The sequence below is a fragment of the Lichenostomus cassidix genome, chromosome W (genome assembly GCF_008360975.1).
Source record: "Lichenostomus cassidix isolate B80296 chromosome W, HeHo_3.0, whole genome shotgun sequence".
NCBI classification, from domain to species: Eukaryota; Metazoa; Chordata; class Aves; order Passeriformes; family Meliphagidae; genus Lichenostomus; species Lichenostomus cassidix.
In genome coordinates, this window is record NC_139510.1 from 19432090 (window position 1) to 19448456 (window position 16367).

At 40.6% G+C, this 16367-nt stretch overlaps 1 protein-coding gene across 1 annotated transcript in view; it reads left to right on the plus strand.

The window, feature by feature from the left end:
* The window catches only part of LOC146425637 (ras GTPase-activating protein 1-like), a 62179-nt gene that overhangs the window by 21637 nt on the left and 24175 nt on the right, over positions 1-16367 (plus strand). The window contains exons 5-8 of the mRNA XM_085041581.1: positions 3184-3301; positions 4312-4343; positions 8846-8898; positions 9761-9911. Coding sequence (XP_084897707.1) covers positions 3184-3301; positions 4312-4343; positions 8846-8898; positions 9761-9911 — 354 coding nt within the window. The remainder of the gene's footprint in view (positions 1-3183; positions 3302-4311; positions 4344-8845; positions 8899-9760; positions 9912-16367) is intronic.

Consider the following 16367-nt stretch of genomic DNA (forward strand, 5'->3'; position numbering starts at 1 on the left):
CTAGCACCTCCAATTGGCCCACACTTGGCCAGCAGCATGTCCATCACTCTCAGAGCCATCAGAGATTGGCTCTGCTGGACTTGATAAAAAAACTTCCAGAACTTTCACTCAGGACACACAGGAGCTATCTTTGTGCCACTCCCCACCCCTCAGACACTTCCCCAAGCCTACCACAACAGCTTCTGAGGGGTTTAAATTTCTCTTAGATGTTAAAGATACCTTGCTGATGTTCTGGGCCAATCAAAACCACCACACAAGGGATCCCAGCCGCTAGGTTTCCTTACCCTCTGATTCTTGAGGTTTGCCTCCAATATCCCAGCATCAGAAAAACTAGCTGACAGTTTGTTTACCTGGTTGATGGCTTCGCATGTCTTGATGCTTGCTTAGGGATATGGATTGTGTGGTTTCTGTCTCATTTATGATTTCATTCTTTCCCCTCCTGTTCTTGTGACTGCTCTGCTGCTCCCTCTTAGGAGAAGCTTCTTCATTCCTTACTGAATGCGTTGACTTCCGCTCTCATTGTTTCTTTTCAATTATAGAGGTGACTGATATAGTTGAAGGCTGGGTCTCTGATTTAGCCACAGTGTCTATTGGTATGTTTTCAGATCCAGAAGACCGTCTCTCCTTGATGGTGCTGAACAATTCTAAGCAGTGTTGGTTGGTGTAGGCCAGGTCCCAGTAGAGTGTGTTAAGTTGTGCCTCTTTGGAATATCTTTTTTCAAACTTTCTATTACTTCATCAGGATCTGGGAGTGAAGTCCTGGGCCACTGGAGGTGACAACCTTTCTAGATACTTGCCCATATTTTCTTACATGCCTTGTGTCCTGGGAACCCAAAGGGTTATTGTTTTCCATATCTATCTGTGCCCAAAAATTGTTACTATCTCTTTAAGATGTGACAGCACAGCCAGAAATGGAATCGTGAGGCCGGGGGGGGGGGGGGGTTGCCAGGGCCATTTTAAAAAAGTCAGAGTTGCCCAAGCAGAGCTCTCTCTTGGCTTTTGGCTCTACTTGCAACAATAGTAACCTGAGAAGCTGCATTTCACAATAAAAAACTGTTTCAGAGTGAAATTTGCAACACCTATTGGCAGTGCGAAGCTGGAGCTGGGCTGGGCTCGGGCCACTGCTCATCAGTGCTTGAGAGTCCATTTTCTTCTCCTCTTCCCCATCAGAACAGGGATCCAAGACAGCAGCACCAACACCAGCACAGTCTAGTGGGTGGCAGGAGGCTGCAGCAAGCGGCAGCACTGACCTCACACACGCCAGCAATTCCCATCTGCCACTAGAACTGATTCGTGAGCTCCTACCTTCCCAGTTTTTTGTTCCATGGGGAAGGTTAAGCCAAGCAGAGTTTGTCCGCCATCCTTTCCCTTTGTCTCCCCACATGTGGTTGCTTGCAGAGGGCGCCATCTTAGGGAAGGGGTTACTCCGCCATTTGGAGTTTCTCTTTGTTCCTGGGGAGTCCGTGAGATTTCAGCAACTTTATAGCTAGTGACTATTACTGTTATTTTTTTGCCTGTTGCTATTTTATTTTATTGGTAAACTGTTATTTTTTCACTTATATCTACTTGTATTCATTTCTCCTTATTGGTGGAAAGGGATTGGTTGAAACTATAAGGGGAGGTAACTCATTTTAGAGTGTCCAGCTCTTAAATTGTCTTAAACCAAGACACCTTGCCACCCATAACCACACTGCCATGGGGTCTGGGTGATATTCCTAAACTGTTTGTTAACCTTGGAAAAAGCCAAAACAAAATCCTAAGAAATACCAAAAGGAGTATTTTCATTACCCAAGAATGTTTAAGATACTGAAGAGTTGTTATGATGAGGGAGAAAATATCACATAAGGAGGTGGTGAAGGTGCCATTTTCTATTTCCTCCATGAAAATCCTCTTGGAGGAATTGTAATTGTTATTTGTCTCCATGAGACAGTTCCCGAAATACAGTAATGGAATCAGTACAGAGCCCAAATAGCTCAAGGCCAGTGTTTTAGTAATAAATATCCCAGGCAAAACACCACTAAGTGCTACAGACCACAGAAAACTGCAAAAGCCAAAACCAGTCTTTAACATGTACAGTAAAAAAGGGAGCATGACACAGATCAGAAAAACTGATGTTGAGAACAGATAGATCAGTATTGGGACCAGCAACTGTTAACAGATATAAGTTCCTTCTAATACCTTCTGGTAAAATCTATTATTATCTCAGACCCTTTGAGGACCCTGTTGGGTACAAAAAAGGATTGTTGTGGTTTAACTCCAGATGGCAGCTAAGCATCACACAGCCTCTTGCTCCCTCCTTCCTGGTGGGATGGGGGAAGAATTGGAAGGGTAAAAATGAGACATCTGTGGGTTGAGATAAAGACAGTTTTAATAATTAAAAATTAAAAAAAAAAAAGTTGCAAAGGAAAAAACCCCACCCACCAACTGACAAAGAGAGAGGGAAATAAAACCCAAGAAAAACAAGTGATGCAAATGAAAACAATTGCATACCACCAACAGACTGATGCCCAGCCAGTCCCCAAGCATGCTGTCTACCCCCCCTAGGAGCTACTATGAAGAAATTTATTCTAGTGAAAACCAGTATACCTGAGTTTGGGATTGTACTTAAGGAATAACTTATACTAACCTTCCAGTAATGAAACTCATTGGAATGTTTTAATGCTTTGTATTTATACTCTTATTTGTAGCTATTTGCATGTCTCCTCAAGGAACTGTTCTGTATTTTCTTTTTAGCACATATCTTCATATCCAAATACTTAAATAGTAGATATTCTATAGGCTTTATTGTACAAAATTAGGTTTTGATAGAAATATTATATTTTTATACTATTAAGGAAATCTTTGTTTCTACTTGTGTTTAGTATTTGGTCCCTCTTGATAAAAGAATGTTGCTATCTTCTAATGTTGTTGTGGTGGTTTTTGTTTTATGCATCCTTAGCATACTTTAAAGTATCTATTAGATTCTAAATGTAAAATAAAGAAGGATGAACATTCATGTGCTATTTGTGCCTACTTAAACTGTGTGAAAAATGCACATGGTGTGCTTGGGATACCAATAAATGTATTTTTCATGGTCAGATTTTCTCAAATGCTTTTCTGAAACTATGCTCAAGAATTCACTGTGTTCACTAAACTTTGTGTTATGATTGTACTTCTAACATATCTTACTGTAACTCTCTTCAGTTTCCTTAAAGGAGATATGTTTATTGTCCATAATGAATTGGAAGATGGCTGGATGTGGGTTACAAACCTACGGACAGATGAACAAGGTCTTATAGTAGAAGACCTGGTAGAAGAAGTGGTAAGTAATTTTATATACAAATCTGTTGCAGAACTGAGATTTGATTTTTATTTTTTGTTAGTTGTGTGTGGAAGTTAACATTGAAATTAAACCAAACTAATGTAATTTAGCTGCCTGACTTTATGTACTTTTCTAAACCTTCCTGCAGTATTTGAATCTGCCAGTTTTTAAGTAGTTAAACAAACCATTGTCTAATTTAATATACAAAGTACCTCTTCTTGTTATCCAAAAAAGCTCATGTGCAAATGAATGATACTGTGAACTTATTAAGCAGTTCCCTAAACTCACCAGTCCTGATAAATAACTTGCTAGTCATTCAGTTACATTCTTCGTTTGTTTGCTATGAAATATTCATCAATGTATAGACTCAAATTTTGCCATGTCTTTGTTTTCATTTTTTTTAAGGGCCAAGTGTGGATATCAAAATATTGATGAGTTAATTATACTTAGAAGGGCTTATGCTAAGTCAGGAAGCTAATCAAGTGACAAAGATAATTGATTTACTGCAGGACAAGAGATGATTTAATGGACAAAAACACCCACCCCACCCTCCCACATGGTTTTTTTTCAAAGAAGTTCACCATTGCTTTGGAGTCTTGATGTTTGTTTTGCAGCATATGTATATTGCTATTAGTAGAGTTTGCTTCACCTGTTCTCACATCTATATCAGGATGTGAATAGCTAAATTGAAATGGTAGTGTTAGAGTATCTAGTTATAAATTTCTACATTACTGGTTGAAGTTCATGAAAGTTGAGATTCAAGTCCTTCTTTACATGTGGTAACTTAAAGAGTGATGGAAACAATCTTTTGGAATAACATGTTATGACTGAATTTCCGCTGAATTTCAGTGAATGATGTTGAAAACCTCTTTACATGAACTGTGCAATAAGCCATCTAGTTAAAAAATGCCTTGGACTTAGTGTTGTTTATTTCTACAGAAGGTCTTAACCTATGAGGTTTACTCAAGCATACTGTTGTCATGCACTTAATATGTTAATTCTCCTATTAGGGAAGAGAAGAAGATCCACATGAAGGCAAAATGTAAGGATTTTTTGTTTTTTATTAAAAGCAAGTAATAAAACAACTGTTTGTAAACTTTAGCTATGAGATTGGGAAGGTGAACCAAAGTTGTATGTACTTGTTTTTTAATCTTAAGACTTCTAGCTGTTAAAGTTGCATAGGTCATTGACATGAAGTCTTGTATTAGTTATGCCTAATGTTAATGGGTTTTGCAGTGAAAATCTTGAATGAGTCTCTGTGATCACTATACCTAGAATATATACAATGGAGGATGTGGTGTTTTCTGATTTGTGGGGGGTTTTTTATACATACACAGTTTAGCTTAGAGGTAACCATTTTTCAGGTCTGCTCAACTCTTAAGTGTGGGAGAGAGATCAAAGTATCATTTATAGGACTGCTAGTGTAATAGTAACACTTGATATTAGCCTCATGTGCTAGCATTTTAAATGAAAACCAGGAGACACTAGAATTATGTTTGTTGTGAATTCCAACTTGTTAAATAATTTTTAAAAAAACTAGTACAATTTACAATACAGGAAACTTGACTGTTATATTATTTTCAGTTGTAAAGATGACCAGCAAATGAAGGTTACAGAATTTTTTTAGTAGCTGGATAACTTCATCTGTCCTCTGTTTGCTTGCAATAATTGCAGCTTCTGCTTTCTGTATTTTTTGCCCAGTTTGCAGTCTCTAAAGGACTGATGTTAGAAGAAGGCATTTCTTCTGGTGGAGTTTTCTTGGTGGATTTTTTTTTTTTTTTGTTCCAAATAGGGAAAATGATTGGTGTGTGGCTTCAGTTTACAGGTTTTCAATGTTGTGCTAGTCAGTTTGGTATAGCAGCATAACAGTAGTAGGGATGCCTTCAAATACAGGAACTTTTTTGTTAAACAAAGTTGTTTGTAGTGGAATCTTAAAGCTTTGATACTCAATTCAGTTACTCATGCTGCTCAGAAGATTCCAGGGGAGGCAGGGATTTCTGCAAATATTTCAATAGCCAGGGATTTTCCTGTAAAGGTAATATAGAAAGCAAGTTAGAACTAGAGCTCTTTTTTGATGTGTAAAAAGGCTTTCTTTTACACAAAATCACAGAATCATTAGGGTTGGAAAAGACCTCTGTATTGGTTTGAAAACAAACCAGTGGGAGATCACAAGTCAAGATTGAAAGAAAAAATAAGTGAAATAATACAAGGAAAAGCACTGACAAAGTCAGATACAAACTGACACCCGGTTAGGGTGGTGGTAGCAGTCCAACTGAAGTAGTTCAGTTCAAGCGGTGATCCTGTGAAGGTCTGGTCTCCAGCTGAAGGTCCAGTGGTAGCTCTTGTCCTCTGGGAACCCAGTAGACAGGGCTAGCTGAGGCAGTTCCAAGGCCAGGTTATATCCAGGTGGGAACACCTGGCTCCTCCCTCCTGGGCAGAGCATCCCACAATGGGATGAGATAAGTCCATGAGTCACACGGTGGGTCCCTGATGGCCCATTGTCTGTCATCCGGGGTGGGTCATTAGCAGGTGATAGCAGCTAACAGCCCACAGCTGGTGGTAATAGAATACTTAACTACATCTATATTGTAACCTAGGACAACCTCTAAGATCATCAAATCCAACCATCAACCCTGCACCACCACCATATTCACCACTAAACCATGTCCTTAAGTGCCATATTCATACATTTTTTGAACACTTCCAGAGATGGTGACTCCTCCACTTCCCTGGGCAGCCTGTTTAAATGCCTGACCACTCTTTCCATAAAGAAATTTTTCCTATTATCTGATCTAAACCTCCCCTGGTGCAACTTTCCCTTTAAGGCCCTAGTTTGATCCCATTTTGGGCTATTTCCCAGAATCATTTGAGTTGGAAAAGACCTCTGAGATCGAGTCCAGCCTTTGACTGATCACCATCTTGTCAACTAGACCAGAGCACTAAGTGCTAAATCCAGTCTTTCTTGACCACCTCCAGGGAGAGTGACTACCACCTCCCTGGGCAGCCCATTCCAATGTATAACAGCCCTTTCTGTGAAGAAATTCCTCCTGATGTCCATCCTGAACCTCCCCTGGCACAGCTTGAGGCTATGTCCACTTGTCCTGTCACTAGTTACCTGGTAGAAGAGGCTGACCCCCATTTGGCTGCAACCTCCTTTCTGGTAGTTGTAGAGAGCAGTAAGGTCTCCCCTTAGCCTCTTCTTCTCCAGGCTAAACAACCCAGTACCCTCAGCCACTCCTCAGAGGACTTACTCTCTAGACTCTTCACCAGCTTTGTTGCCCTTCTCTGGACTTGCTCCAGCACTGCAATGTCTTTCTTGCAGAGAGGGGCCCGGAACTGGACACAGTATTCGAGGAGTGGCTTCACCAGTGCCAAGTACAGAGGGGCAAATCACTACCATGGTCCTGCTGGCTACACTATTCTTGATACAGGCCAGGATGTCATTGGCCTTCTTTGCCACCTGGGTGCACACTGGCTCATGTTCAGCATGCTGTCAACCCAGGCCATAGTGTTGCATGGAGTTGTTTTGACCCAAGTGCAGGACATGGCACTTGGCATTGTTGAACCTTATACTGTTGGTCTTGGCCCATTGATCCAGCATGTCCAGATCCTTCTGCAGAGCTTTTCTACCCTCCAGCAGATCAACACTCCCACCCAACTTGGTGTCATCTGTGAACTTACTGAGGGTGCACTTGATCCTCCCATCCAGATTATTAATAAATATATTAAACAGGACTGCCCCCAACACTGAGCCCTGGGGAAACGCCACTAGTGACCAGATACAAACTAGATGTAGCACCATTCACCACCACTCTCTGGGCCCAGCCATCCAGCCAGTTTTTTACCCATCAGAGTGCATCTGTCCAAGCCATGGGCTTCAGCTTCTCCAGGAGAATGCCATAGGAGACGCTATCAAAGGCTTTGCTGAAGTCCAGGTAGACAATATCCACAGCCTTTTCCTCATCCACTAGGAAGGTCACCTGGTCAGAAAAGCAGATCACATTGGTCAGGCAGGACCTGCCTTTCATTAACCCATGTTGGCTAGGCCTGATCACCTGTTTTTTCTGCAAGTGCTGTGTGCTGGCACTCAAGATGATCTGTTGGTCAGGCTGACAGGCCTGTAGTTCCCTGGATCCTCTTGTAGATGGGCATCACATTGGCCAACCTCTAGTCATCTGGGACCTCCGTGGTTCACCAGGACTGATGATAAATAATAGGGGGCAGCTTAGGAAGCTCTTCCACCAGCTCCCTCAGTACCCTCAGGTGAATCCCATCAGGCCCCATAGACTTGTGAGTGTCTAAGTGGCTCAGCAGGTCACTAACTGCTTCCTTCTGGATTGCAGTTATCTTGCTCCCCATCCTTGTCTACCAGGTCAGGGGGCTGGGTACCCTGAGGATAACCAGTCTTTGTTACAGACTGAGGCAAAGAAGGTATTAAGTACCTCAGCCTTTTCCTCATCCCTGGGGACAATGTGTCCATCCCATCTTCCCCCCCACATCCAATAAAGGATGGAGATTTTCCTTGGCTCTCCTTTTGTTAATGCATTTGTAAAAACACTTTTTATTGTCTTTTAGGACAGTAGCCAGATTGAATTCCAGCTGGGCTTTCGCCTTTCTAATTCTCTCTCTGCATGACCTAACAACATCCTTGTTAGGTAAACTCACTTTTTTCCCCTCTGAGTTCCTATGAAAGCTCCCTGTTCAGCCAGGCCAGTTTTCTTCCCTGATAGCTTGTCTTAAGGCACACAGGGACAGCCTACTCCTGCACCTTTACCATTTCCATCTTAAAGTATGTCCAGCCTTCCTGGATCCCTTTGTTATTAAGGATACACTTAAACATGTGTGAATGTGCATATACCCTCTGCAATGGAAGGCCCTATTTCTAGCTTTCCTTTAAAAGACAGGATGAGCTTTTAAGATGTAGCATGTGGTGTGTCACATGTAAACTGAATAGCTATGCAACATCTAGCTGTTTCCTATAATCAGAGGTATCAAGTTGAGACTGGACAGATTGCTGTATTTTTTTAGGATGATGCTCTGATGAAGGATTCCAGAAGATGCAAGGCGTAAAACTAAAGCAATTCTTATTCAATAGTTAATAAAGCGAGACTTTATTTCCTCAGCTTCTAGCAAAATTAATTTTAGTTATTCTGTATAGTATTTAATGTTCATTAATGTCCTTGGGCTTTGCATTTCATGCTTCAAATAAATTGCTGAGCCTGGCTTCAAATATGCCTGTCATTATCTAGCATTTAAACAATGCCTTTAATCTCTAAACACTCTTGGATTTGAACATCGACTTTGCATTGGATGCCTGTACTCAAGTTTATATAGATGTAGATGTTTATTTTTCATTCTGTTGGTAGAAAAACAGAGTTGCTGAATAACATAACAGTTGCTTTTATAATCTGTATTTACTAGATTTTTTTAAACAAAGATTTATTCATATGTACCAGAGATTAATTCGTAGATGTAAGAGCCTTAGATGTCACAACTACTAAAAAAGAGAGCTGATAGTCTTGCTTTCTAATTTTTCTCTTGAAGATGGTTCCATGGGAAGATCTCCAAACACGAAGCTTACAATTTGCTGATGACAGGTACTTTTATTTCAGATGGCAATACAGTGGTAGGGGAATGAGACAAATTAATCCTTTGAAACTGCAGGAAAACCTGGTTGTTTGGTTTTTTTCTGTATGAACATATGAGCATCAGATCTGTGGTTGCTATTATATTGGAAAAAACCTCATAGCTGAGCATTGAGGCTTTTTTTAATGTTCTCAAGTAAAGTTAGTTTCAGAATTGTAATTGAAATAGCTTTTTTTATAAAATTTTTGTAATGTACATAAATATATCTTGGGCTTCATTAAAATGCTGAGGAGAAAATACTGTTCACAGAATCACAGAATATTCTGAGTTGGAAGGGACCCACAAGGATCGTTGAGTCCAACTCCTGGCCCTGCAAAGAACCATCCCCAAGAATCACCATGTGCTTGAGAGTGTTGTCCAAACACTTTTTGAACTCTGGAAGGCTTGGTGCTGTTATATACTTAGGGGAGAACGTATTAAACTTTAGTCTCCTCATGGAGGAAAAAATTTTTAAAATGAAAACATCAAGATTTCAGATTCATACTCTCAAATAACATACCTTAAATACGAGAACAAAAGTCTTTAGTTTTTTTGAAAACATTGTCAAAACTCATACACATTATATGCTCTTGTAAAGAGGTGACAAAAGTTTGGGATAGGTTGTCAGCTACAGCCAAGTGATTTGGCATTAACTTTGGCAATTTAGTGCTACTTCATCCTGTTTAGGGGAAGAATGGGGATCACTGTTGGAACTTACATCAGTATTTCTTCTTTAAGTGTGCAATTCTTGCTAATTTGTGCAGAAAGAGCTTTGATAAGAGCTCATAAGTGACACAAAGTAACATTTAATAATGCTGTATTGTATCTTTTCAGTTGGTCAGGTGTGCAGTTTTCTTGTGAGGCCTTCAGATAATACACCTGGTGATTACTCACTTTATTTTCGGACTAGTGAAAATATTCAGCGTTTTAAAATATGTCCAACATCAAGCAATCAGTTTATGATGGGAGGCAGATATTATAATAGGTAAGTTTTAATAGTTGTGTGTATTTTACGCTTCTGTAAAGAACTTGTATAGCATTGCTGATAACTTACTGATATGATCATGAAGTTTCAGTGTTTCTTAAGGATAAACTCTGAGTTTTAACCAACTTGCTTAGTAGTTAGTTGTAACTAAGTACATTCTAAAAGCCTTCAAAAGTGTAGGTGTAACTTGTTTCTTTCTAAGTATTTCTCCTTCTGTAAATTATTTTCTTCACCCTATAAATTGGATTATGGCATGTAACTAGGAGAATGCTGTGTTGTCTTGAAAACTACTATTTATAATAAGGAGTTTTGTGTGTATGAAGGGGGAAAATTAAAACGTTAGTTCTATTGGAGACATTCAGTAGGGATTTTAAAGTATAGAAAATAGAAATGGGCTTTGATAACAAAGGGAAAAAATACCTTCATTGTTGAAAAAAGTCATTAAATTAATCACCTTAAAATAGCTGAATATTTTGGTCAGAAGTGCAGAAAGTGAAAACTCACCTTTCTCTCTTAATTGAGGCCATTGCCTGTCACATGATCAGAAATTTTCTGGACTTGTTTACCTAGAACCAGGGCATTCTTCATCCCAATAGAGAATTTCTCTCAATTCCAGCTTGGCTTCTGAGTGGATAGAGATCCAGCAGCTGGTGTGTCTGAGAAAATGTTGAGGTCTCCTAACGAAGAAGTTCAGTGGACTTCTTAATATGATTTTAAATGAACAATGGTTGGAAACTAAGCAATTGGAATCTTATTAAACTATATATATATCCCACACACAGACTGCTTGAGTACCTTTTACATCAATCAGTCTGGCCTCCAGACATCCTCATTGAAAAATCAAGCTAGCTTCAGTGTAAGCCTTTGAATGTAAATCCTCTTTTGCCCATTCCCTAGTTACATGGCGTATTAGGAGAATGATAGACTTCAAACACCCTAGGTGATGTCAAATTAATTAGCAAATTAGTGGAAGCCTTATTAGTCTCTGTGTTTAGTTTGGAAACAAACCAGTGGGAGACTGCAAGTCAGGATTAAAATTTAATAGGAAAAGTTAAAAAATAAGTGAAATAATACAAGGAAAAGCACTGACAAAGTCAGACACAACCTGACACCCTGTTAGGGTGGTGGTAGCAGTCCAAATGAAGGGGTTCAGTTGAAGCAGTGATCCTGTGGAAGGTTTGGTCTCCACCTGAAGATCCAGTGGTAGCTCTTGTCCTCTAGGAATCCAGTAGACAAGGCTAGTTTAGGCAGTTCCAAGGCCAGGTTATATCCAGGTGGGAATGCTTGGCTCCTCCCTCCTGGGTGGAGCATCTCACAATAGGATATGTCCATGAGTCATGCGGTGGGGTCTTGATGGCCCATTGTCTGTTATCAGGGGTGGGTCATTAGCAGGTGATAACAGCTAATGGCCCACAGCTGGTGGTAATAGAATACTTAAATACATCTATATTGTAACCTAGGACAGTCTCAAGTGGCTTTGCAATATTAGATAGTATAGCTCCAGAAACTTACTGCAATAAGTTATTACCTCCCACTGCTAGATTCACTAGAGAAGATTTCTTGACATTGGATGGAAAAGAAGATTAAAAGATTAGGCAGCGCTAAGTTATGATAATATGCTTTTAGAGGGCTTTTTGAATATTTTGGTACCTAGGTTGCAAAGATCTTCCTTAGTGAAAGAGAACTACTTGGCTTTGAAAGACTTCTAGTTTTAGTTGAATGTTTTGGAGAATTACTAATATACTCTTAGGCTCAAATTCTGTCCAAGTTCATATTTACTGAAAGTTGATAGACTTCTTGGAATTTCAAACATGCAGGATAATGATGCAAAATGGAGGTGGTAACTGCCCCAAATTATTTACTGTAATATCTACTCCAGAGGGCAATAAATGAGAAGCAGAAAAAAAAGGAGTAGCTTTCTGTAGGCTTCTTAATTCTTGTACTGTCTTATTTGTTATGGACCCTGGAAGAAGGAAGTCTTTAAAAATAAGGGAAGACTAAGATGGGTTGTTGTATGAAACAGTCAGAAGTGGCTGAAAAGCATCAAACGGCATTAAATTCAGAATGGAAATATAGGAAGCATGAGTTTATGCAAGATAATGAATTTTATGACATTTCTTGCGGCAGAGAGAACATCTGTGCTTATTCTTTACAATTTATCTAAAAATGTAGAGTTTGTCTTCAAGGTGAAAAACTAGAGGTTGAAGAAGTGCTGCTTCTTTAAATGCATGTGTTAAACAGTTTTTATTGATCTTTTTTATAATGTATTTCTTTAAATGCTCTGAAGGTATCTGCTTTAAATCTGATACTAGTATTAGACTGGAACTTTAAAAAAAATCATCCTTGGTAGTAGTGTTGGTTCTCTTGAATATTCTTCTCTTGCTGCTTTAGTGATTTTAAGTGGGATTAAAAAATTGATAAAATAAAGCAAATCTTCTCTTTGCAGAGTATTGATTACAATTATAGTCACAAAAATTATAGAACAAAATTTTCCATACAAAAGTAACAGCCTGAAGAATAATTAAGAAACCAACTCAAAAGTTGACTGTTGTTTTATTTTCCAGGTAATGTAAATATCCAGACATGGGACTGGAATGTCTACAACCAGTATTAGCAATGTGGTCTATCAGACTATATTCCAAAAGCCAACCAACGTTATTTTGGGTGATCATGGCAAAAAATTCCTGGGTACATCTTGGGAATCTAGTGTTCTGTGATGCATAGGAAGACTACTTTTTCTGCTAACCTTTTCCATTTGCATATTCACTCACTATTCTGCATATAAGTTGCTCAAAACATCTATTGATGAGTATAACTAACAGACTGTATTTACACTCATATGGAGATTTGCTTTCATTATTTCTTATATCATCACTACAAAATGGACAATCTATAGTCTTTTAGCTGGCTATTTGAAGGTCCTAACATATAGGAAATGTGAAATACATATTGAGTGAATTATTTTGACTAGATATTGAAATAGTATTTTTCCATGGACTTCAGTAAAGCATGTAACTTTTGCGATCTTTGTTTATTCCATGGGCAAGATAGGTGACTACTGGGGTATTCATCACTAATGAGGCCACACCTTGGATACTGTGTTCAGTTCTGGGCCCCTCACTACAAGACACACATTGAGGTGCTGGCGCGTGTCCAGAGAAGGGCAACAAAGCTGGGGGGAGGGGTCTGGAGCACAAGTCTTATGAAGAGTGGCTGAGGGAATGGAGGTTTAGCCTGGAGAAAAGGAGGATCAGGGAAGACCTTATTGCTCTCTACAACTCCCTGAAAGGAGATTTTAGCAAGGTGAGTATTGGTCTCTTCTCCCAAGTAACAAGCAATAGGGCAAGAGGAAATTGCCTCAAGTTGTGCCAGGAGAGGTTTGGATTGGATATTAGGAAAAATTTTTGCACCAAAAGGGTTGTCAAGCATTGGAAAGGGCTGCCCAGGGCAGCGGTGGAGTCACCATCTCTGGAGGGATTTAAAAGCTGTGTAGATGTGGTACTTAGGGACATGGTTTAGTGGTGGACTTGGCAGTGCTGGGTTAATGGTTGGACTTGATTATCTTAGAAGTATTTTCCAACCGAAATTATTCTATTAATATCTACTTTTTAATGTAAAAATTGGCAAAGTCAATTGGGGGGGCAAGGAGCGTGATGGTGGGACAGGAGGGGTTGTGATTTTACTAACTGCGTATCATGAAATCTCAAACAGAAAATATATGCTTACTAGCCTGTGGCCACACCATCCTGAACATACTCTGTTTCATTTTATCTCAGAAGCTTAGCAGCTTTGGGCCCAGTTAATACTGGATGGGAGACTGCTTGAGAATCCTGGGTCGTGGTGTTGTAGGCTTCTAGAAAAGGGCCATGAAGATGATGGATTAGAGTATCTGTCATTTGAGGACAAGTGGAGAGAGCTGGGACTGTTCAGCTTTGAGAAGAGAAGGTGGTGGTGGGGAATCTTATCACTCTGATAGGGAGGGAGCAAAGAAGAGAGAAGGAAACTCTTTGTAGTGGTGGCCAGTGTGATGGTGATCAAACGGTGGAAGAGGATGCCCAAAGAGCTTGTAGAGTCTTCATCCTTAAAGATACCCAGAACATGGCTGAATAAGGTTCTTAGCAATCTGTTATACCTTCTTTGAGATGGGGCCTTAAACTAGGTGATCTTGGAGGTCCCTTGCAACCTCAACTATTTTGTTGATAGCTTCCATGTTTTACAGTTGGGTTTCTTTTGTTTGTTCTTGTTTATGATGTGGTTTTGTTATGGGAGGGTCTGGGTTGTTTTGGTTTGGGGTTTTTTTTGGAGGTGGGGTTTGGGGCTTTTTGGGTGAGTGGGGTTGGTTGGATTTTTGTTTGTTCCAGTTGGAAGGGACCTACAGCAATTATCTAGTCCTGGACTGGCCAAAAGTTAAAGCATATTACTAAGGGCATTGTCCACAGGCAGGCATGAGACATCAACCACTTCTCTGGGAAAAGCCTGTTACACTGTTTGACCACCCTCTGGGTAAAGAAATGCTTCCTAATCTCAAGTCTAAACCTCCCCTGGTGCAGCTTTGACCCATTCCCACATGTCCTATCACTGTTTCCCAGGGAGAAGAGCTCAGCACCTCCCTTTCCACTTCCCCTCCTCAGGAAGCTGTGTGTAGAGAACAATGAGGTCACCCCTCAACCTCCTTTTCTCTAAACTGGACAAACCCAGAGTCCTCAGCCACCCCTCAAAGGAAATTCATTCCAGTCCCTTCATCAGCTTTGTTGCCCTTCTCTAGATGCATTCAAGGACCTTCACATCCTTTTTTAATTGTGGGGCCCAGAACTGCACATGGTATTTAAGATGAGGCTGCCCCAATGCTAAATAGAGCAGGATAATCACCTCTTTTGACTGGCCGGTTATGCTGTGCTTGATGCACCCCAGGATGTGGTTTGCCCTCTTGGCTGCCAGGGCTCACTGCTGACTCTGATTGAGCCTGCTGCCAACCAGCACCCCCAGATCCCATTCTGCGGGGCTGCTCTCTAGACAGAGTTTACACTCTAGTTGAGCTTTGGCCTTCTATGTCTTCTCCCTTCACAAGCAAACAAGGGCTTTGTAATTTTCCTGTGAAGCCTGACCTTGATTCCAGAGATCATACAATTTTTCCCCTCTCACTTTGACAAGGAGTTCAGTGTTCAGCCAAGCTGGTCTTCTGCCCCACTTGCTTGACTTGTGACACATTGGAGTTCCCTGCTCTTGTGCTTCTAGAAGGTGGTTTTTAACGACTGACCAGCACTCATGGACCCCTAAGCCCTCAAAAGCAGTTCCCAGGGGACACTGCTAAGTAGCTCCCTGAATAGCCTAAAGTTTTTTCTCTTGAAGTCCAGGGTAGCAACTCTGCTGTCCTTTTTCTCATTACACTGAAAAGTTTAAACTCAACCATTTCATGATCACTGCGGCCATGTCAACCACCTACCATCATATCTCCCATGAGTCCTTCTCTATTTGCAAATAGCAAGTCTAGGAGGACATCTTTCCTAGTTGGCTCGCTGAGTAACTGTGACAAGAAGTTATCTCCTACAAACTTAAGGATTTTCCCAGAGTTAATTGTCACAGCAATATAATATTCCCAGGTGATGTCAGGGAAGTAGAAAAGTCCCATAAGGACGAGGGCTACTGATCCATAGATTTCTCCTAATTGCCTCTAGAATAACTCATCAGTGCTATCATCCTGGCTGGGAGATCGATAGTAGACACCTACTCAGAGAGCTGATTTGTTTTGCATCCCCCAAGTCATCACCCAGAGGTTTTCAACCACACTATTGTTAACTGTAAGGGGTTGTACAGTCACGTCTCTCCCTTACATACAGTGCAACTCTTCCACCTTGCCTGCCCTGCCTAGCCCTCCTGAACAGCCTGTAGCCCATCATCCCAACACTCCAACTGTGGTACTCGTTCCACCAAGTCTCATGAATACCAATGATATTGTCACTCTGGGAACTGACCAACACTTCCAGTTCATCCTATTTGTTTCTCATACTGCATGTGTTGGTGTACAAGCATTTTAGATGTGCTCCTAAGCCCTCAGTGCTCCCCAGAAAAGCATTAATGTTCCCATTAACATTGCCACCCTCAGGTGACGCCATGACAACCCTTGGCTTACCTTCAGCTCTCCTAATGGTATCCCGCTTCCTACACTGATTCTAGTTTAAAGCCCTCTCAATCAGTCCTGTGAGTTTATGAACAAGGAAGCATTTCCCCTGTCAGGACAGATGGATCATGGCAGGTCCCACCATACCTTGTGTCTAAGACTTTTCCATGGTTATAAAAAGCAGTGTTCTGGTACCAGTCCTGGAGCCAGATATTGATGTCTTGACTTGACCTGTTTCTTTTAAAGCCTCTCTCCCTTACTGGGAAGATTGAGGAAAATGCTACCTGGGCTTGCTTTTGGAGCATAGGCAGAAATGTAGTATTGCTTGTATAGGTTGT